Below are 22,550 nucleotides of genomic sequence, written 5' to 3'. Positions count from 1 at the left end.
GTTTGTGCTCTTTGCACCTCTAATTTGGCTCTTAAGTTTTAGTCTTTAGTGTCTGATATGAATTTGAATTTATCTGCAGCTCAAAGCAAGAAATGCCCAAAGTTAGTACCTGTCCCAGTAACTCCATGGCCACTGGCACCACTCCATTCTCTTTCGTGAAGCCCTGGTAAGACATGTTCCTGGCAGACCTAATGGTGGAGATGAAGATGTCCCCGCTAGTTGTCTCAAAGGCAACGTACTTCATGTCGGGCCTCACCCAGCAGTTGGTTTGACCGAACATGGTCTCTGGTCTCAGAGTGGCTGCCACCAGGAAGATGTTTTTGCCTTTCATGGCGCTGTGGGGAGCAAAGCATTAGCACTTCACTTGTTTACTTGTTTGTGGTGATGTTTATCAAGATGAGAATCAGGCCTGGTCCACACATACACGGTTATTTTTGGAAAACGTGTTTTTTTTTCCACCTTTGTTCTCAAAAAATAAAAATATTTAAGAAATCTTGTCCACATAATCACCATTTTTAAAAAGTGAGAATGCAATAATACAACTGAAGCACTGTCAATGCTAAACCAACAGGTGGTGGTATAACCCTAACCATAAAGCCATGTTGGCCAATCAGGCAAAGAAGAAGATGATAATGTTGACCAATCAAAAGCCTCTCATCCAAAACCAGCAACGTTGGCAGTGGGGTTTGTGTTGAGGGAGTATTGCATCATGTAGCAGTGACTTCCATTTCACATTGCCATACCTCTGTTTCTCTATACATGAAGGAGTAACTGTACATTTATGTGTGAACATCCAAGTCCTGTTAGTGAGATAGAGCCAGCACTAAATGCACAAAATGCCTCATTTGTGACGCCTCAAAAAACAAACAAAAACAGGTGATAATGGCACACAGTATGATGTCACAAGCCAAAAATCATTTTTCCCATGTTCACTGAAAACTGAGTATCCGAAAATTTTCACCGTGGAAGGACTTCTTCAAAAGGTCTGTTTTCAGTGACTTAAAACACTGTTGGTGAGCGGACGAAAGGCCAGTATGTGAAGAAAAAGCTATGTCTTAAAAAAAATTACCAGTGTATATGTGGAGGAGGCCTTATACTTTAGTAAATGTAAAACTTGTTGTCTGTGCTGTAGTTTCCTATCTTTAAAACATGTCTGCAGTATAGAGCTCGGTGTTTGTAATTTGTTACCTGCTGTAAAAGACTTTGGACTTGAATCTTGCTGTGTACGGTTCAACTATTTTCATCTTGATGAGAGTGTACTCCTGAGGTCCAACTCCCTGCAGGTGAAGGAAAATGTTAGTCGGGAAGAAAAAGGACTAAATAAAGGTCTCAAATGATCTCAAAGTAAAAGACTGTTTTAAAGGACTTGTTCTTTTTTCTTTTGCAAAAACATTTGCAAAAATTTACTATGTGGAATTGTCTACATCCCTAGTGAACTGCAGGAATAGGCAAAAATATTAAGACAAATAAAGTCACTGGCGATCCCAGTGGTAGATTTGCAGTATATTAAAGATCAATCATATAAAAAATGGCTAAATTGTGACATGGTTCCTTTTAGTGTTTGCTGTAGGTCTCACGCTTCATGATATGCAAACATATCACAGTATTGTTTCCCACAATTAATTCATAATTTCATTAAGCCAGTTAAGTTTACCTCTCCTGTCTGCCTGTCATGGTCCATGCATGGCTGTCCATCCTTGGGGGAGTAGATGGTGTACCTGCAGAGAAGTCAGGGACAGTGACATTATATTACTGGAAGACCACAAAATGTAAAATGCAAATAAAACTGCCCGAGACTAAATGGATAACTTTAACATCAGTTATCTACCAGTGTCTTAATTTAAATATTTACTTTGCTTTTACCCCATGGAAAGAAATGACATTGGTATCAGACATTGTTTCAGGCAAGACAGTTTTACCAATCCTGATAGCAACAAAGGTAAAGTATAAGACATTATCATATTGCATAATGTGGGGCACTTCCTACTTTTCTGACTCTTTTCTTTATTACTACAAGGACAGTGCTATGAAACAAGTAAAACAGGTATATATTTGTTTTTGCTTGCACTTTTCACAGATTGCAAATTTGTAAAAATCTGTGTTAGTGAGCACTTCTGTGAGCAGAGAGCCCCATGGTGGCAGTGAGGTTATGATATGGTATGATATAAGCTACAGACAACAAACATAGGTTCCCTTTTTTGATGGCAGTTTCAATTCACAGAGATACAGTGATGAGATACTGAGACCCATTGTCATGCCAGTCATCTTCCACCATGACATCATGCTACAGTATTACAATGCACAGCCCCATGTCGCCAGGATCTGTGCAGAATTCCTGGGAGCTGAAAACATCCCAGTTCTTGCATGGCCTGCATACTTATCAGACATGTCACCCACTGAGCATGTTCGGGATGCTCTGGATCGGCATGTACGACAGTGTGTTCCAATTCCTGCCAAGATCCAGCACCTTCACACAGCCATTGAAGAGGAGCAGGCCAACACTTCACAGGCCTCAATCAAAAACCTGATCAACTCTTTAGCCCCTTTTACACTGCCAGATTTTCAGCGAATGTTGAGCCGTTTTGCCGTTAAGCTGTGAGCGTTTAGACACACAGAGCCGGATTGGCGAGTTGATCCAAGGTGCCCAATTTTCCACCTCGTAGGGTAGACATATTGGCGGAACCTTTTTGGTTTAAACAGAACGAGGTGCCCTTCCGCCACGGGAGGGGCTGTTGATGATTTGTGGGAGGAGCTGTTGATGACGCGGCAAGTGCGACCCACTGGTGGTGGATAAACAGGAAACAGTTGATAGCAGGAAGGAGCAGCTAGTAGCAAAAGGGAAACACAAACCTGACAGACATTGTAAAGATGAGCAACTGGGGAGACAAGGAATTGCGTGTCCTCCTTGTCCTCGCAAAGGAAGAGGCCATTAACCGTCAGATGACGGGGACGGTGAAGGACGGGCCAACTTACGAGAGAATCGCCGAAGGACTGACCAGCCGTGGCTTCCCTTGGAGTACATCACTGTTTACGTCACATGCTGAGCTACACGTTTTGTTACTTGCTCACGCCCCCCATTGCCCCGAAAAAGGCACATTCTGTATAAACAAAAGTAGGCAGGCGGCATTTCGCTGCACTCCGCGATTTTGTTTTTAAACTGCTAATTCTGAAAGAAGACTGATTGGGCTTTCCTGCACATTTCCACAATTCCTATTTAAAAAGGGCTTATGTGAAGGAGCATTACATGAGGCAAACAGTGGTCATACATCTTTAATTTAAACCTGTGAAAATGGGAGCAAAAACAAAAGTGTTGCGTTTAAATTTCTGTTCCGTGTAGAAACCTCTAAACAATCTCACCTTTTGCCAAACATGATCTTTTTTCTCTCCTTCAGTGTGATGAACTGCCACCTGACAAAGGAGTCATAGAAGGGGTTCACATCAGTGGTGATGAATGAACGTCTCCAGTCCACCTGTGAAGTGATAACAGGCACAATCAACTTAACTGAATAACCTGATTTAATAACATTCAGGGTGAATACATTCTGGTGATTTCAGGGCATCAAACAAAAGAATAGCAATGGGCACATCACTCCAGTGTGTACCTCTTAAAACATACGTTTAGATAATTTTGTCTAATGGCATTGCAAGTAGGCTCAACAGTAAACTGTATTTCATACAGAAACAAAACAAAGACAGTTGTTTACTAGAGCTACATGGTTATAATTAGTCACCTTGACTCCCATCAGTTTGAGGTCTTTGACAGCTAGAGGAGGGAAGTACTCCAGCCAGTGCTCAGCATTGGCAAACTTGGAAATCTCCTCATCAGTCAGTCCCAAAGACCTCATAATGTCCCACTGGTAAGTGGCAGATCCAGATTTGGCCGCTGCTTTGCTCTAACAGGGGAATAAAAAAAGAGAGATAAAAATGATGTAAACTGACACACGCTTTGTGAATGCAGAAACAAAAGGAAAGCTTAGTATGACTCCTAGTTGTAAGTGACAAAATAATTCACAAAATTCCGTATTTTTTCTTCCCAATGTGGAAAATGTCATCAGTCCAGTCCCTCGGATCCTGACCTTCTTGCCCTTCGCTTTGTCTTTGATGATGATTTCATCAGCTGTCTTTGGCTTCTCCTTCTCCTCTTCCTCCTCATCTGGGAACTGTGGAGGATTTCCATACAGCTCCATCTCTCTCTTCAGCTTGTCCGCACAGGCCTGGTGGATACAATATGGGTGCATCATTTATTGATACCAGAAAGGAAGAAAAGGCCATGTGTGTAAGGGTTGAAGACAGGGATGAATTACTAAATGTTAAATAGAATATCAGTAAATGCAGCAGTGGTTAAACAAATATCATTTGTCATTTTATTTCCTTTTATTTTAACGAATGACTGTAGTTGGCGATAACTTGCATATTGTGTTTTTTAAATGACTGGTGGAAAGATTATGTTAGCAGCAGTTATACCTAAGACAACCCTAACATATGTATATCACTGCAACTACATATGATGGATGAATGAAAAGAAAACACTAACTTTAATTGGCATTCCTGTGCAGTGCAGCCCGAATGGGAAGAGGCATTTCTTCCCTTTCAGAGCCTGGTAACCAACAGCAAACTATAAGAAAAAAAAAGAGCAGCACTGAGTTAGAGACCAGGGATTATGGGGTGAATATCTGCATCTCAAGTATCTCTCATAGGTGCAAAATGAGGAAGTTAATTTCTTAGCATTCCTCTCTGTCTGTAACCTTACCTCACACTTTGACAAGCTGAAAGTGTGGCCCAGGTGCAATCGGCCATTCATGTAAGGGTAGGGGAAGGTGACAAAGTACTTGGTTTTGCTGGAAGGAAAAAAAAAGGTTAGTTAGTTAAAATATGTAAAATATGGAGCTGAGACCATAAGAATTTCATATCTGGTATGTTTTTCCCAAGCAAAGTGGTGTACACTGGGAAATGAGATGCAGCAACCAGTGTTGACTACACTACTCAAGTTCAGAGCTTCACCTACATTTGCATGGCTTGTTTTGTGTGTTTCCCCAACGGCAACAACATACCTACTGCAATACCTATTATTAACACTGAGTGCTTATAGTTGCATCAGAAAGGAAGTACACCTGCAAAAACTGCTCTGACATTCATGAGCACGGCAATTTATGTAAATTGCAAGTGTGTGTAACAGAGTAAAACTCCTTGGGAATACAACACATGGTCCTTTCTCATGAAAACAGATACTCACTTGGTGCTTTCCCCAACTGTGGTTGGTGCATCATGCTCAAATGTCTTCTCCTTCTCCCATTTCTCCTGGATCTCTGTCTCAATCTTTCTCAGATAGTCCAACTTTGCTGTTCCTTTCCGCTCCTGGGATGCAATGACGAGATACACCACAGTGCATTAGAGAAATATTACAGTTAAAGCTGCAAGTGGACTAATTACAGGTGATTTAGTAAGAAAAATACACTTCAAAGAAACTGTTGAGTGCTCGAGATGAGAACAGAATATTAAATAGCTGAAAAAAATGAACGTGTTTAACAAGAAAACAGCTGTTTTCTCTCGTCCAGCTGAGTCCAGTTTCTTTCAAGTCTATTTCTGCAGTTTGCTCGACAACTACACGTTAGCTCATGTTAGCTAACTTAGCTAACAGCTACAGTAAATTAATGAAAAATAACGCCGCCACTGCCTATAAACCCGCATTAATCATTCTGTACAGAAAGTAAAGTGAGAATTGGACCTACCGTCATTTTGACCTAAATTAAGAGTAACTAATTACTCTGTTGTTTAGACAGAAGAAACAGTAGAAATAGTTCCCAGTTTGACAAGGGAAACCCACGCCACCGGTGCCTGGCTGATGACACCCACAATCAGCTTCTCGCATGGGTTCCTGGGAAATGGAGTCCGAAGAACTTTTCACGAGTCGTATCTTTAGATATCTAGCAAACGTTAGCGAATTATGACTTTTATTAATTTATGAATTATTTGTTTAATATTATATACTGCAATACACAAGGCAGGGCCACTGATATTAAATAAATAAATGACGGTTGAATAATGACACGATATTGTTATAACGTCCGTCGTCTGGCCTGCGTTACGACAACTCAACTTGTGTTGCCATGCCGTAAAACACTTTCGTCCGACCTGCCAGTGAAGACAGACAGAAGGCCTTAAAGCTTATAAATTTATAGACGATGAAAGCAGGGTTATCGAAACGCACTTTCATTTCATAGACAGTATTATAGTCTTTCTCACGATGATCATAGAGAATGTTGAAGCCTTGAAGTCGTGGCTGGCAAAACTCCTGGAGCCAATGTGAGTGTTGAATCGAAATGACATTTAGCTTGCACGCTACGTAGCTACGCTAGCTAGCTAGCCACTGGGCTAGCCAGCCATCAATGGGGGGCTTGCTAGAATCTGATGGCAAATTCTTGCACGAGTTAGCAAACCACCATTGCCGCTAGCTGGCTTTTCATAGCAAAGGGAGACAGCGGGACTTCGCATTACCTAACGTTAAACAAATGAAAATTGTGCACGAAGTCGAGTGTTTGGCGCACTTACATGTATGGGTAGTTAGGCACGTCGTTAGCCAACGGTAAGCTGACTTTATCACAGCTCTTTAGCAAGCTATTAAGCTACAACAGATAACTTGTATGCTGCTGCTTGAGTTTAAAATAAGTGTTGAATCTGTTAGACTATATCCAGCGCCACGTTACTGAGTCATAGATGTGTTTTAAAGACGTATAATCAAGTGTTTGTTCTTTGAGTTACTATAGCTACACACACTCTTACTCTGTCCCTCTCTTTTAAATATAAAATTACACTGTTTATAAGAGGATACACTTGTTGCCAAAGAACCCACATAGCTACATTGATGGATTTCATGTGTTAAATGTTATATTTAATATTATAATAAATATAAAGAGGAGCAACATGCCCACAGGCACTGTTGAGGGGATGCAGCAACAGTCATCTACTGTCTCACATATTAAGGCATGCTCTCAAAAGTGCTGCATTTATCCACTTTACAAAAACAATTCTCACTGATATCAGCTTATTCAAGCACATTAAACTCTGATCCTATTGGTTGTTAAAGGCCAAGTGGAAGTGGAGGTAGTTTTCTCCAATACATGAGCCATTTAGTTGTGTAGCTGGTTATATATTAGCATGGAGTTGTCAAGACTGCTTTCTTTCCTGTGGCTTTGTGTGTCTGTAATGGTGTTGTAATAGTCCCACCAGGACTTATAGCATGACCTGTTGGCGTGTAAATATTTTGTGTGAAAAAGAATATGGTTGGTCATTTGGTTTAAAAGTTTGGATGCTATTTTCTGAGGTTTTTGCAGCAGTGTTATTCCCTGCAGGTATTGTTGTGTTCAGGTTTGTTTTGATATGCATGCATAGATAGTTCGGCACCACTGGACAGCACACCTCACTGACGCACAGCAAATTGCAGATGGTTTACTTATGACTTTGCATTCCATTTTCTCTCTCAGTTTTGTAGAAGCTGAAACTGAGAATGTTTATATTTTAACCTACAGATGTGATGCTGACCCGTCTGCATTAGCCAACTATGTGGTGGCTCTTGTGAAGAAGGACAAACCGGAGAAAGAGCTGAAAGCACTTTGTGCCGATCAGCTTGATGTCTTCTTACAAAAAGGTATGAATGCTGTGCAGAGCTTCTCTGCCAGTGTGAGTGAATGCAACATGCTGTTGCTGGTCAAGAAAGTTGGGCAGGAGGTTTTTCTCCAGCTGAGATTTCCATTATTGCACAGACAAGCTATTAGTTACTTTTAAGTTATACATTTATAGATGCAATCAGCTGTAAATGATCACAATTTTACTACTTGTGGATCATCAATATGGCCACCAGAGGGTGTGTTACATAATATGAAAGTACTTTTTTCCTCCCTCTAATGTCTCCAGTCTGTATCACATGAAGCATCAACTTGTTTTGCTTGAGCTGAATTGTGATTTTTACCCTTGAATGGATGAAATGATTTATTGGTTTCACTTTATTTGTAATTGCAGAGTACAAACACAATTGCAGAATTTGATTGGGTTGATGATGAATATACATCTCAGCCATTACTTGTGTTGAGAATTCAGGGTTGAAACCTTAAGTTTAGTTCTGTGCCCTTGTAACGACATCTTAGCTTTTTTTCCTCCCGAACAGCTGCTGATTGAAGTTAAAATTCTCTGACACCTTATTTATTTCTGTACAAAAGCACAGCACAAGGCCACGAATGAACATACTAAGTCTAGAGCCTGTCAGAACTTAACTATTAGGCCTACAGTCTTCAATCTTTGAAATAACATACTTAAAGATTGCATTAAAATAAATTGTTCAAATTAGCACTTGAAATTTTTTTGTGGATTGCACTTGTCTTTGTGTCTTTTTGTTATGTTAAGCTTTTATCAAGTAGCTTTTCCTTATTTAATTTTTTTTTTTTTTTTTTTTTTTTTTTGCTGTGTCTGTCGTTATTTACTTGGTGTTTATTAGACTCTGGATATATTTAGTGCAGCCAGGAGCACAGAAATTCATAGTGTAGTGTGATTCAGGAACATTTCATGCCTGAGGGTAAATATACTCGTTAAGGGGGAATGGGCAAAACTGCACATAATTCAAGTAAAAGATGAAATCTATTCACATGATTCATGCTGTCTTTACAGAGACAACAGGATTTGTCGATAAACTTTTTGAATGTCTGACAACTAAGAACTACCTGGGAAATCCTGCTGCCAAGGAAGTCCCTAAAGAAGAAGTCAAACCACCTGCAGTCAAATCTGATGTTGTGGAGGTAAGAAGAGTTGCTGAGAAATGTATCGGCTAGAATAAGACTTAGAAAATGAATGTATTGCCTGAGGAAAATCAGTCATGTCACATATCAAAGCATCTTTAAAGAACTTTTAAAGATAAGGAGGCACAGCAAACAAGGGTGATTGTGTTTCTATAAGGGGCTCTGGATAAAGGATTAGATGAATAATTCATTGTGTATTAGGGCATGGCATATAAATGTCCTTCTGTTTAAAAAAAAAAAAAAAAAAAAAAAAAACATAAAATGGAGAAGAGTTTGGGTCATGTAACTATTTTTTTCCCTCAAGGCTGAAACTCCAGAGGAGGAGAGGGAAAACAGGCGGAGAAGAAGTCCTCTGAGGAACTTCAATGAGTCCAGGTATGACTGGTTTCAGAGATATGTTTCAAGACATGTAAGACATACAGCACCTTAGTCATCGTGTTGACATTTCCAATACACTAGTCCTTGATTTCCTACTGCTGATTAAAAAAACATCATCTTGCACATGTGGGTATAGTCTGAAATCCCACGAGTCCTGGTTTTAGCTTGATGAAGGCCCTGGTGTCGAGTAACCTGTCCCTTGTCTATAACACACCTAGTCAATAACAAATACAACAGTACAAGAACTGCTATACTGTAAGTAACAGTTGTGTTGTGTGTTTTGATATAGTCATAGAGACACACATTTGCCCTAGCTGCTCTAAGATTTAATCCTGCAAGAACCTTCTGATGTCTGTTAGACTCTTACATTTAAAACAGGCATAAAGATAGTTATTCAAATACATTCCCTCTAACTCCTCAACCACACAGGAGCCGCGATGACAGGAGGCGAGATGAGCGCAAGCGCCGCGACTTCGATCGGCACGGGAAAAGCGGCAGTGACTCCCACCGCGAGCGGGAGCGTCACGAGCGCCGCAGGGGCAGCCCCCGTGGGAGGAGCTACAGCCGGAGCCGAAGCCGCAGCAGGAGCAGGAGTGGCAGCCGAGGAAAGAGCAGGGACAGGGAGCACAGAGGAGGCAGAGGTGAGAAGGTTCCCCCACAGCCAACAACAACAGCACAGGGGAGCAGACCCAGGAGTGTAGAGGTTCCTGAAGCTCCTGTCAGGGCAGTCGAACTGAGCATTAGTGATGCAGACGTGCTGCAGGAGACATTCTGAGTGTAATGTGCACAGAGGTGCTCAAGATTTTTGAGAGTAGACCGACCAGAGTCCTGGATGTAGCCGTTTGTATTGTTTTCTGTTGGATTGTTGCTCAGTGTTTCTGGGAGTTATCGATAAAGGAGCAATGTGGACAGCTTTGCCATCACATCAGTTTGGATTCAACAACACGGTCTGGAATTGGCCTTATCACCCGCAAGGTTATGGTAATCTAAATCTGTGTTTGGCAAGATAAAGAAGTAGCTGTTTTTAACTTAAATGTCTGCTATTGTCTGTTATTCTACTGTACTACTTATTCACGCTTTGCTAACCTCTATTTCTGCTTGTTTTTAACAGACTTCAAATCAAAGTTTGAGTTAGAAAGGAAGGATACAGACTGCTACAACTCCACCAACACATCCAGCTCCCAGCAGCAGCACCCATCACCTCTCCTGCCCCTGCCCACGCCTCCGCACCCCTTTTCCTCCTCGTCATCCGCCGGAGTCTCAGGAGCTGGAGGTGTTCCCGTAGCAACACCGGCTCACCTGCCTGATAGCACCACAGACAGCTGGTCCGGCTACTATGGCACCCAGAGGCAAGATGGTGTTGGCAAGCCGTTCAGCAACAAGAGTGCTTCGCTCAAACAGCGCTGCAGGGACTACGATGGTAAGAACAGAGGCAGACATCTTTTCCTCTTTGCCTTTTTTTCCTGCTTTCTATCAATTCTTGTTTTTGGCTGAAAAGTTCCTTCCAGAGCTTATTGTCATTGAAGTTCGCCACATAAACGCTACCATCATCTTCCCATGAGGGTTATTGATTGCCTTGTTTAGTCTCATCGCTAATGACCAGTGTTTAGCACGCCCTCTCTTCTCCCCAGTGAAAGGCAGGAAAGCAAGCATGCTCGCTCCCACCTCTCCCCAGAGACACAAGAGGGTTTAAACTTACCCACTGTCCCTGAAGCACACTGCTATCTGTCACAGTGCTCAAACTCAGCCACTAGGGAGCCAGGTCCTTAATGAGACTGTAGGGTAAATACTGTATGTCTTAGCTGCTTTGAACTTGGACAAGCTTTCATTTTGTTCATTGCTTTTTTCATTTGTTCATATTTCCTTTCAATCCTTATTTTTCTGAATGAATTTTACTTCCAAGGGCCCAAACCCCTTAGAAGGATTACAGTAGGTTACAAATAGATACTCGAGTATCTGAGGAAAAAGTACAGAGAAGAGGATGTTTGCTTATGCTGCCCTAAACTTCTAAAATATCTACATATATATGAAAAAGCAAATTTATGATGCCTGTCTTCTCCCTCATACAGAAAAGGGATTTTGTGTCCGTGGTGACCTTTGTCCATTCGACCATGGCAACGACCCTCTCATCGTCGATGATGTCAACCTACCAAACATGATTCCGTTCCCTCCCCCGCCTGTTATGCCCCCCACCGGCCTGCCTATGCCTCCGATCACTGAGCCCCCTCCTCCGCTCAGGATGCCGGCAATGCCACCCTATGGCCAGCCACCACCACCGGGCGTCTTCCCCATGACTGGTAAGTAGTACCGCCACTCAGGTGCATAATTGCAACTCCTAGAAATCACATATGTTGGCATTTAAAACAAAATAATTGTTTTATCTTAAAGTTGAAGCATTGCATTTAACAGTTGTTATCACTTCCTGCCACCTTCACTGTCATATCAAGACAACCTCTGTGGCATGAAAAACATTTTAGTAGCACAAACCAAAGACTCACTGTCATACCTGCGATACACCTGAGACACTAGCTTGGGCTTTTGTCTCCCTCAGGACCCCCACTGATAGCAACCAGTGGGATTGACACCCCCAACCACCAAACGGCGATCACTTCTTCTCCTCCTATCGGACCGCCAGGTGTGGGGCTGCCACCTACTCTTCCTCCTCCTCCTCTTCCACCTCCTCCCTCCTCGTCCTCATCTGTGTCTCTTCGTCCCCAATATGTCCAGTCTGAATGTAAGCAGCGATGCTTTTCCTATTCAGATTGGGGAAATGTGTTCTGTTTTTCCTGCTCTCTATTTCTTGCTTTTCTTTTTTCTTTTGTGTTTGATTATAGTAGATATGACTTTATAAAGTCAAAGTTGAACTATAAGGACTGGGGTAGTGAGAGTTAAGTTGTTTTGTTGTGGACTTTTAGGTACCTTGTGTTTCCTGTTATCATAAGTTGGTCCATGTGTGACATAGTGGATGCTTGTGTTTCCTTAGGCTGCAGTAACAGCAGTTGACCAGAGGGTAGCACTGTTTATCAACCAAAGAGACAAAGAAGCTGAGAGCAATTAACATTCACTGCTACATCTTACTCTGTTGAGTGCTTTTCCCGTAATTTGGCTCATGAATAATTCCAGTTAAACAGAAAGAAGCTAAGGCTTAGTTTAAATGGAGGGTGTATTTTTAGTTAATTACAAACTTGACCTTAATTCAACTGAGACAGCCAAATTCACAATCACATGCAAGGTCCCATTTTGTTCAGTTGCCATTGTTTTACAGTAAGCTGTGGCTCAGGATAAGAATTATCATCTTATGAAGTTTCATCTAGTTTATCCGGTTGTACCTTAATTTATTTTCTTCGCTTGTATATATTATTCTTAATATTACATATTTATTTTAATCCCTACTCAGAGCTGTATTTAACATAGACTGTCACAGATTGCTGTCACTTGGACACTTTAAACTCACCACATTCTCAACAATATTTTGTGTGCTAGATAAGTCACTGGTAGCCAGGCAGCACTGTGTACTAATTTAGTTGATCATTTTGTTCATTTTTGTATTTTTTCCACTTATTTAATGACTGTTAAAATGTTTTATATTCCCGCTAAGCCTTAGTGTATTTGTCATTTATGTGTGTGTTCATTTCTTTACATTAGATAACTATGATCCAGAGGGCTATAACCCAGAATCGCCTGGCCTGACTGCAGCAGGTCGCAACCCATACCGGCAGTTCATCCCTCGGGTGCAGACCCAGCGCTCCAACCTTATCGGCCTCACCTCCAGTGAAGGACAAGGCTCGAGAGGTAACAAGTTATGGCCTGCTTAGTACTCACACTCTTCCCCAGACTAACTGGGATTTGATTGGAAAAGTGTGAATGCTTCTGTAATAAAGGAAAACAAGAAGTTAATTAGTTATATATGATAGTCCTGTATGATGATGACAGCATTGTGGCGGATGTAGCAAAATGCAAAAGCTCCTCATGCTTTATTGTTTCTCTTTGTTTCGTCTTTGTGTTTGTCTTCTAGCTGCCAACATAGTGATCCAGACAGAGCCTGCCACTGCAGCCAGCACTCCTGGAACTAATGTGTCCCGTTTTAACACGGAGCAGGACAGCAGGAAGAGAACAATGGGACCCAGTACAGCTGAGGGACCGGCAGCTAAAAAGACTTGGATTGAGAAGTAAGGATTTCAAAAGAAACACACGTTAAAAGTGTCAGTCAAAGGAAATTTGAAGTCTTACCTATTAAGACAATCCTTCTTGCATCAGGGTTTTGTGCAAGGATCCCAACAACACAAACCCACACTGATAAAACTAAGTTGCAACAAAAGAAGTTCTTGTTGCGTGAAGACACGAAGAAACTAGCTGACCGGTTGAAATTTGATCAAACAAATCGCTGCCTTCCCCATTTCCTGACACTGCAATGGGAGCCTTGTTTCAAGCCAAGGTGACTCATAGGTCACGAGCCTATCTTTTGTGTCAGTTGTGGGAAGCAGGTGCACACCACATCCCCATGACCAGGATGCTTCGGTTGCAAAGGCTCTACTTGTAATCCATGGTTGACATGTGCTTCTTCTTTCAAGTATAACTGTTATATGGCCTCAGGAAGTTCATTATGAAGGCAGAAACTCAAACCTGAGGTCATCAATCTGGGTTCTTTTTCACTGCTTGTTTCATTGTTAGTGATCCTAGAATTCCTCTCTTTAAAACAAATTCTGTGCGCAAACATCAGATGTCAGCAACTCTGTCTTCTTCTCATTTTAGGCCAGGCTTTAACAACCAACACAAGAACACTTTTCCCAAGAGGTATCACTATGTGAACACCAAGTTGGAGGTGCGCAAGATCCCGCGTGAGCTCAACAACATTACCAAGCTCAACGAGCACTTCAGCAAGTTTGGAACCATCGTCAACATCCAGGTAAAATTCAGAATTTGCTACTTTGCACTAAGCGAACCTGCAAAGTTCTTTTGTTTTCATGGTTGTCATTTTGACAAGTTAGGATTAGTAATGGTAGAATTATTGGAAATGTGAGAATTGAAGAACTCATAACCCATAACAGATATACAATGCAGGATTCACAGAAGTTGCAGGACATCACATTGAATATATATATGGCTCACATACGTGTTGAGTCTCAACACAACTTGGAAAATAAATATTTAAATGACTTTGTAATTTGAATATGTTGAATTTCGGACAAAAACAATGAATAGCTCAATTTCACGAAGTTAAGTTCTGCAGAAGAATTTGTCTCGTCTTTTATACATCACTGATTTACACACTATACTCTCAATCCAGGTTGTGTTTGGAGGAGACCCAGAGGCGGCGTTGATCCAGTACACAAAGAACGAAGAGGCTAGACGGGCCATATCCAGCACCGAGGCAGTCCTCAACAACCGCTTCATCCGTGTGTACTGGCACCGCGAGCCTGGCACCAACGCCACAGGGCTTCAGCAGCAGGAGCAGAGCTCAGGGAGCCAGGCTGCCGGGATCGCGCCCAGCCAGGGGCCGCAGCACGGCAACATGCATAAGGTTAGTATGAAGAGCTGAAACATACCCGTTGTCTTTTCGTGCTGATCCCTCAGCCTTGCCACACTTTTGCAACCTTTCATTGGACTGACATTTTTCTCCCTTTCCTTTTATCTGCAGGGGATCAAGCAGCACAATCCAGCAGCATACGTGTTGAACAAGACTGTACCCAAGCATCGCGTGCCAGCAGCGCCTGGGGTCACAGTTACAACTAAGCCGGACAGCCTGAACCCAAACACAGACATGGTCACTGTACGTTTCAGTCTGTGTGTGTATGTGTGTGTCTGTCAGGTGATGCCAGCCCCGGAAGAAAAAGCATTTTCAAATAAATCACACACTTGTTCATATCTACAGCAGGATACAGATAATATCAAGAACACTGAGTGATAAGTTAAGTTGACCAAATTACACAAGTCTGTGAGGCTGTTTTTACGCACAGTAGTAACATGCTAACATGCTGATGTTTAAGCAGGTATAATGTTAACCATATTAATTATCTTAGTTAAGCCCATTGGCATTCTCAGTATGATATTATCAGGACTGTCTGTGCCTCCATCAAGAGGCTCTCCAAATAACAGGGGGAGCTTTGTCTGCCAGTTGTCTGTCACAGAAGCTACAACACAAAGTAGGTGGAATATTTTTAATACACCAATATCAGGACCAACACATTTAGCCCTGCGGTGTGTGCCATTGCAAATAGGAGAACACTGTTATTGCTATGAATCTAGAGACCTCAAAGACACGACGAATGCAGTCCAGTAACACTGCCCAGCCAGTCTCACAAATCTTAAGAAGATATCGGAGTAAGAGCAGTGCAGGAGAATAAATAATCATTTGTTGGCACTTAACAGCTCATGTCTATTGCAGCTGTATACAAGCTCATTCAGATGACCTAAATGTGTCGCTCGCTCTCTCTGTCTCTCCTTCTGTGGCACTCAGGTGGCGCCTGCACTGACAAACACCCAGAAGGGTCCCTACACTTCCACAGCCCTCAAGTCATCCTCAAAGAGCCTTGGGAAAACGGGAAAAGCACTAGAAGCACAGGAAGTCCTCAAGAAGAAACAGGCATGCGGCTTTATTTTTTAATACATATTTTGACTGGTACGAGAATAGCAGAGCTGGGATTAGTCATTTGTGTCTCTCGGGGGCCACTGGCGAGAAGCAGGCCGCCACTGAGAAATGAAACGTCCACGTTGTCTTTTCATCCTCAGTGAATGTGTTTTATTTGTGTTTTTTTTTTTTTTTTGTCATTTAGGAGGCGTTAAAACTCCAGCAGGACATGAGGAAGAAGAAGCAAGAGATGCTAAAGACACAGATTGAGTGTCAGAAGGTAAGTCTGGCCTCAACGACCCTTCCTTTCATTTACCTCTGAAACTCTTGCTGTTCTTTATTCATCCATCCTGTGCTTTACTCTAATCTTTACTCGTTCGTTTACAGTTGTTCCTGTCTCTTACACTTTCTGCTGTCTCACTGCTTGTCCTCTTTCGTCCAGGCCTTGATAAACCGCCTGGAAAAGAACAGAGGGATGAAACCCGAGGAGAGAGCCAACATCATGAAGACCCTGAAGGAGCTGACGGAGAAGATCGCACAGCTGCAGAACGAAATGAACCCTGCCTCCCAGGTCTCCAGTGCCAAAACCAACCACAACCAGTCCAAGACCAAGACTGATGTAAGTTTGGGCCTGTTCAGATGGTGTGGGTCATCTCCTTGACACAAAGAAAGTCGAGTTGAGTTCTGTTCTGTCAGTGTAAATCTGTTTTGAAAGTGTGCGCAACATACAAAAAAGAAATGAACAACTGACCTCCTTTTACATGATCTGTGACCAGGCCCAGAAGGAACTGCTAGATGCTGAGCTGGACTTTCACAAGAAGATGAGCTCCGGAGAGGATACAACAGACCTTAAGAGAAAATTGGGACAGTTACAGGTGGAGGTAATAGACACACACACGTGCGCAGTACATAACCACAGGCCAACAATCTGAAAACATAGCGAACACTGCGACAAACGGATCAGTCACAAAGAGACAGATAGTGACAGCATCTTTCATCATCAGCACTTTTCTTGAGGGCTGAATTTGAGGATGTGATACCAAGAAATGCTTTAGAGGAAGTCAGCAAGCAAGATAATCGCTGCATATATCACTCAGCACTGCGTGATTGAGTAGAAGAAGAAAAGAGAAAATAACATGCACATCTAGATAGGGCTGTATCGAACAATTATTTTATTGTTGATTTAATCATTAGTTTCTTAAATTAATCGATTAGTTATTAAGTCTACCACATCCCACAAATACTTGATCAGATTGGGATCAGGGGAGTTTTGAGGCCAGGTCAATACATTGAGCTCTTTGTCACATTGCTCAGTTTTTCCAGTGTGGCGTGGTGCGTGTGTCTGTTTGAGGAGTGCTGTCGTCATGAGGGGGTGTGCTTGGTCTGTGTTTGAGTGGATGAAGCGTGTCAAGTGGCATCTACGTACATGAATGCTAGGACAGAAGGTTTCCCAGCAGAACATTGCATTGTATTGAGATTATTAATTTTATTCACTTCCCCACCAGTGGTTTTAATGTTTTGGTGTAGATTCAGTTAGAGTGAATGGAAGCTTTGAAACACTTGAGCACTAATCTATAATGAGCCAATTCACAGTTGATTGGTGTGTACAGGTGCTCTGTTACGAATGTAATTGGACTGAATGTGCCTCTGTAGACTCAGGCTGTATATGTTGTATTATAATAAATTTGTGTAATTAGTGTACACTAACACTGAGCATCTTGAATAATTAAGTGAGGTAGTATTGTATACAATAGCTGATGTACATACACAGTCAAAGTCTATGAGGTTTGTCAAAATGTAATAACTAGAAAATTTAATGTCAATAAAGAAAGTCATACATTGCAACTATAATGAATTATGCACAATTTAAATGTCACTTTTGGTAGTATTAAAACTGAAAGAGGGGATGCAAATCATGCTTTCAGGGATATTTTATTAGAGTTTAATTATGTAGGTATCAGTGTATGATCAGTTTGTGAGTTACAAATGAGCATTAAAGGGCATAGAGTGATAATAATAAAAAGACATGCTAGACAGTTTGCAATCACACAGCCTTTCTATGTCTGAATTCAAGTTTACAGCATTGTATCAATCCAGGTGGGTTAAAATCCCCAGATATATCGTTTTCCATGCTCATGATACATGGTAAGAATAAGGTATTTCAAAATATGGTTTGATGGAATTTGAAACATATGGATGTTAACCTGCATATCTTCTTATTGATGCTATAAGATTTGAGTTCATGATTATTTCTGACATTTCATATGTCGTGAATCTGTGGCCCTTTTTAAATAGGAATTGTGCAAATTTGCAGGAAAGCTCAATCAGTCTTTTTTCTAGTGATGGCCTCATGAAGCCTCATGAATTACTTTCTTTAATTTCTGAGCCCACTAGATGGCGCTTTTTGTTCAACAAAATGTTTAAAACACACCAGATTTCTATTCTTTTAGCCTCTCTCTTTAAACCAAGAGCACCATCTAGTGGGTACAGAAAATAAAGAAAATGCTTCATGAGGCTTCATTCCACCATCACTACTTTTTTCAGCATTGGCAGTATAAAAACAAAATCGGGGAGTGCAGCAAAATGCCGCCTACCTACTTTTGTTTATATAGAATGCGCCTTTTTCGGGGCAATGGGGGGCGTGAGCAAGTAACAAAACGTGTAGCTCAACATGTGACGTAAACAGTGACGTGGGAGGGAAGCTGCGGCTGGTCTGTCCTTTGGCGATTCTCTCGTAAGCTAGCCCGTTCATCACCGTCCCTGTCATCTGATGGTTAATGGCCTCTTCGTTTGCGAGAGCAAGGAGGGTGCGCAATTCTTTGTCTCCCCACTTGCTCATCTTTACAGTGTCTGTCAGGTTTGCGTTTCCCTCTTGCTACTAGCTGCTCACTAATTCCTGCTATCAGCTGTTTCCTGTTTATCCACCGCCAGTGGCTCGCACATGCGGCGTCATCAACAGCTCCTCCCACAAGTCATCAACAGCCCCTCCCGTGGCGGAAGGCCACCTCGGTCTGATTAAACTAAAAGTGTTCCGCCAATATGTCTACCCTATGAGGCGGAAAATTGGGCACCTCAGATCAACTCGCCAATCCAGCTCTGTGTGTCCAAACGCTTGCAGCTTGCCGGCAAAACCGCCCAACATTAGTGGAAAATCTAGCAGTGTAAAAGGGGCCTGTGAGTCTGTTTGCTGTGACTGTGCATCAGAAAATGTATTTTTTGTTTTATTTTGTTATCCATGAAAAGAGAAGATTGCACTAAGCTGCATCAAAGGCTGAGAGTCAGATCAGACGTAGCCCTCGTCTCCTGCCTCCTCCAAACTAGCAGCGCATGAGGTCGTCTGTGTCACAGGATCAGCCCAACAAGAACATAGATTTTGTTAGCAACACCCTGCCTAGCATGTTTTTTTTTTTCCTCCTCTACCCCTGCGGGTCCTAAATTAGCTAGTTGTTAAAAATGCATAGGACCCCCCCCCCCCCATCCATCCAAACCCAGCCCTTCTTCTGCACATTAAACTGAAGCCACTTAAGCAAGCCCAGAGGAGCAGCAGCTAACGAAGCCAAATCAGACCCAGGTCCTACACTGATGGAGCCGCGTCTCATTAAAGTTTGAGCCGCTGGTCCTTGTAAGAAAATTGCGGGATGACAATTAGAGGAAGAAGTGAGAGAGTGGTTGTGAGGTTGTTGAGTGGTTAGGAAGCGAGGAGATGTCACTTTAAAAATGGAGGAGTGACAACTAATGGTAAAGGGCAGAGAGTGAGAGAGGAGGAGGCCAGAGTCAAGTGTAGACAATGTTTAAACTTAAGATCTTTTTTCTTTTGTACACACGTGATAAGTTGTTTTATCACGGCATGTTTGTTTTTCACATTGAAAAACACAGTAGGCACACAATCTGGTGAATTTTCATACATCTGTTTGCAATGATTATTTTAACACAGCCAGGTGGCGCCCAGATATTCTTGTCAGTGTAATTGAAAAATCAGCAGCCAGTCACTTGTTTTCTAATGTTTAAACTTCTCAAACTGTTCCCTTTCAGGCGACTCGTTTGGGTCTGATCAGGTCCCCAGCAGGTAGAGGTCGGGGCCGAGGGAAGATGGCGCTGGAGCCCGGTTTGATGCACGTGGGCCGCGGCAGGGGCCGAAGCCGGGAGATGATGGCTCGAGGCGGGACTGTAAACCGCATGGTGGTTGACCACAGACCCAGAGCTCTGGCTATTCTGGGGGTCACACAGGAGGAGAAGGAAGAACTAATGCCGCACTTTGTGGTGAGGACTGTTACTTTTTTTTTTTTTTTTTGTTACAGCTTCAGGAGTTACACTGACAACATGATTAGGTTGATTATTGAACAGTTATACTGCAACTTATACAGATTTTTTTGTTTTGTTTTTCTTTAAACAGAAATTTGGGGAGATTGAGGATGTCCGCGACCAAGACGCCAACAGTGTCGTCATGACCTTTAAGACGCGAAGCGAAGCAGAGAATGTAAGTCACATGACTCTAAATTGGACCAGTCCATTCTTTCTTGCTCTCTTTCCTCTGTCTAATCACCTAAAATGAAATGATATTAAAATATAAATGTATAACTTGGAACTGTCCTGCTGTTTTGTTTTCTAGGCAGCTAACCAGGGAGCTAAGTTCAAAGGTCGTGTGCTGCAGATTTCCTGGTACAAGCCCAAGACGCCCTCCATAACAACAGAGCCAGAGGAGGAGGAGGCTAAAGATGAGGACAATACGGTATGACAGAAAAACCCAGGCATTTAAAGTCGAACATGGCGTCACGTGTTATCATGAGTAACATAAAGCCACCCAGAAACCAGGAAAGGAGCTCCATGTATATTACAACTTGAAATCCTAAGAGGGGGAACTTTTGGAAGTTTTAGTTATATTCACAGATTTTTTTTACTTGGAACATTTCTTTCCAGTGCTTTTAAATTTTTCACTGCTGCTCCCCATGGAAAATCAGGGCAAGCCTCGCAGTACTAAGAGCATCGTAGCCCTTTGAGTAAAAACTGCATTACTGTCAGGTGAAATCCTCATACTGTAATTTTCTGTTTTTGGTTGGGTTTTTGAGGTCGCAGTCTCTGTTTAGTGCAAGTGAGTTTAATGACCTAAAGGGATGAGCTTTTGTGTGACAGGGACGAGAATAATTCATCAGAGAACCCATTGATGAATAGCAGTGCCAGACTGGTGTCTGAGGCCTCAGAAAGAAAGGGACAGAAGTGTTACTTGGGCATCATTCAGACTACCAGCCCAAATCCATTTTTGGCATATTAAGATTGTATCTAGAGCTTGATTTTAGAAAGTCAAGTCAACAAAACAAATCAGATCCAAACCACATTTGGAGGGGGTTCGAAATGCATTTCCAATCAGATTTCTACAGAATCAAACGCTCTGTCCACTCAAATCGAGTTTCAAAGTGTCTTTTGAGTTACTGGCAATGTGATACACAACCATGACATGAAATCCAGAATAATGGAAGTGCATAGCATAATCAATGCTACAATTAGCAGAGCGCTATTGAGGATGTCTGTCTGTCTGGTGCAACAGTTATTTAGATGGCGAAATGCTAAACCTCCATTTCTCTTGTTTCTACCTTAGAAAACCGTGTCACCAGTGTAGCTATGTGGTTACTGATGCAAACGTCCTTACCACAGCAACCAATGCAGATAGCCTGGTGATGTTTGGGCACACAAATTCTGTCTGATCACTTGCATATTAGATCTGGGGTCTCATTTATAAGAAAGCACATAGGATCCATAATTCAAAAATGTACGTACGAACCAAAGCGAAAAATGGTGTGCACTAAAAAATATTGGACAGTTTCTACAATCAAGTTTCCACCTCACCATCTGCAATTTTTCCATATCCAAAATATTTGTAACCATGTGTCAGAGTTTCTCCCATCGACTCTGTTTTATAGATAACAACTTTTCTGGGGGGAAGTGACATACGCCTCTTTCAGGCCTCGTTTTTATGTCTCAACCTGCAGATATGTTTCTCATCTCAGACAGGTGGAAGAAAATCTCTTATTATGTTATTGTTATTCAGAACTGCAGCTCAGTCTTACCACCTAATCAATTATTTTGTGTTTCACACATGAAGTCGTGCCTATAGATGTGTCCAAGTACAGATTTGAAAACCTAATGTCACATAGCATTGACACAATGATGTGACACAATGTAAACTATCACATAATCTCATCAGTTTCAGTGTTCAAAGCTAAACAATACATTTATGTTTTTTCATCCAAACAGAAGGAAGCTAGCTCTTATTTACCTGGTGAGGAGGAGGAAGAGGAGGAGGAAGAAGACGACGATGAAGACGACGAGTACGAGAGCCGATCCTGGAGACGATGAAGGCATTGTGATTCGTCGCGACCTGCTCCCCAGCAGAATCCATCGTTACTTTATCCCCCCTGTGCAGATAAAATCAACACGACGGAACTCACCTTTTTTTTTTCCTTTCCAGTATTTCAAACTAAGTAATTTTAGACTCTAATCAAAGTAAAATTGTCTTTACTGTACATCACGAGAAGTCTAGAGGGCCGACAGTTTTTGTGTCCCTCGGTTATTTAAAACATCTCACTTTTGCTGAGAAAGATAAATGTTAAGTTGTTCTTATAGATAGAAAAACCTATGTAAGTTTCAGTGTGCATACCAGATGATTAATATCAGTAATGCACAACATTTGTGTCTACTGTGAATAGTATTTTTATACATACTGTATTTAAGCTCTTTTCTCACCAATTTTTTGAAAAATCTTGTCCTTAGTTTAGAGACAGCCATTCCTCCACCCGTAGAACTTTCTCTGTTGCTACCAGAGA

General features: G+C 41.9%; 2 protein-coding genes across 4 annotated transcripts in view; one reads left to right on the top strand and one right to left on the bottom strand.

The window, feature by feature from the left end:
• The window catches only part of lars1b (leucyl-tRNA synthetase 1b), a 33,824-nt gene extending 27,963 nt beyond the window's left edge, over window positions 1–5,861 (bottom strand). The window contains exons 1-10 of the mRNA XM_033650670.2: window positions 5,730–5,861; window positions 5,234–5,355; window positions 4,751–4,838; window positions 4,535–4,615; window positions 4,077–4,214; window positions 3,732–3,893; window positions 3,358–3,470; window positions 1,655–1,718; window positions 1,189–1,277; window positions 110–335 (exon numbers count right to left, since the gene is read on the bottom strand). Coding sequence (XP_033506561.2) covers window positions 110–335; window positions 1,189–1,277; window positions 1,655–1,718; window positions 3,358–3,470; window positions 3,732–3,893; window positions 4,077–4,214; window positions 4,535–4,615; window positions 4,751–4,838; window positions 5,234–5,355; window positions 5,730–5,735 — 1,089 coding nt within the window. The 5' untranslated portion in view covers window positions 5,736–5,861. The remainder of the gene's footprint in view (window positions 1–109; window positions 336–1,188; window positions 1,278–1,654; window positions 1,719–3,357; window positions 3,471–3,731; window positions 3,894–4,076; window positions 4,215–4,534; window positions 4,616–4,750; window positions 4,839–5,233; window positions 5,356–5,729) is intronic.
• A 256-nt stretch (window positions 5,862–6,117) lies between these two features.
• Window positions 6,118–22,227, top strand: rbm27 (RNA binding motif protein 27). Of its 3 annotated transcripts, none has more exons than XM_033611083.2 (21): window positions 6,118–6,303; window positions 7,527–7,645; window positions 8,659–8,786; window positions 9,091–9,161; window positions 9,594–9,805; window positions 10,276–10,584; window positions 11,234–11,461; window positions 11,716–11,799; window positions 12,810–12,956; window positions 13,180–13,333; window positions 13,917–14,070; window positions 14,452–14,685; window positions 14,803–14,934; window positions 15,622–15,747; window positions 15,938–16,012; window positions 16,175–16,351; window positions 16,509–16,613; window positions 19,765–19,992; window positions 20,126–20,209; window positions 20,342–20,461; window positions 21,982–22,227. In XM_033611083.2, the coding sequence occupies exons 1-21, from the start codon at window positions 6,245–6,247 to the stop codon at window positions 22,081–22,083; spliced, it is 3,048 nt and encodes a 1,015-aa protein (XP_033466974.1). In that variant the 5' UTR covers window positions 6,118–6,244; the 3' UTR covers window positions 22,084–22,227. The 3 variants fall into 3 exon arrangements, with proteins under 3 accessions (XP_033466974.1, XP_033466967.1, XP_033466981.1); XM_033611076.2 differs by having other exon boundaries at window positions 11,716–11,898; XM_033611090.2 differs by lacking the exon at window positions 11,716–11,799.
• Window positions 22,228–22,550: the final 323 nt, after the last annotated feature.

Source organism: Epinephelus lanceolatus, chromosome 11 (genome assembly GCF_041903045.1).
Source record: "Epinephelus lanceolatus isolate andai-2023 chromosome 11, ASM4190304v1, whole genome shotgun sequence".
Classification (NCBI taxonomy): domain Eukaryota; kingdom Metazoa; phylum Chordata; class Actinopteri; order Perciformes; family Serranidae; genus Epinephelus; species Epinephelus lanceolatus.
This window is presented reverse-complemented; position numbering and strand designations above follow the sequence as displayed.

What these genes read in the sequence shown, in the direction of transcription:
- rbm27 (XM_033611076.2), top strand. Translation starts at nt 6,245, where the DNA reads ATGATCATAGAGAATGTTGAAGCCTTGAAGTCGTGGCTGGCAAAACTC. An exon ending in AGGAACTTCAATGAGTCCAG is followed by an intron (nt 9,162 to 9,593) that starts GTATGACTGGTT and finishes TCAACCACACAG; the next exon opens with GAGCCGCGATGACAGGAGGC. An exon ending in CACAGATTGAGTGTCAGAAG is followed by an intron (nt 16,013 to 16,174) that starts GTAAGTCTGGCC and finishes TCTTTCGTCCAG; the next exon opens with GCCTTGATAAACCGCCTGGA.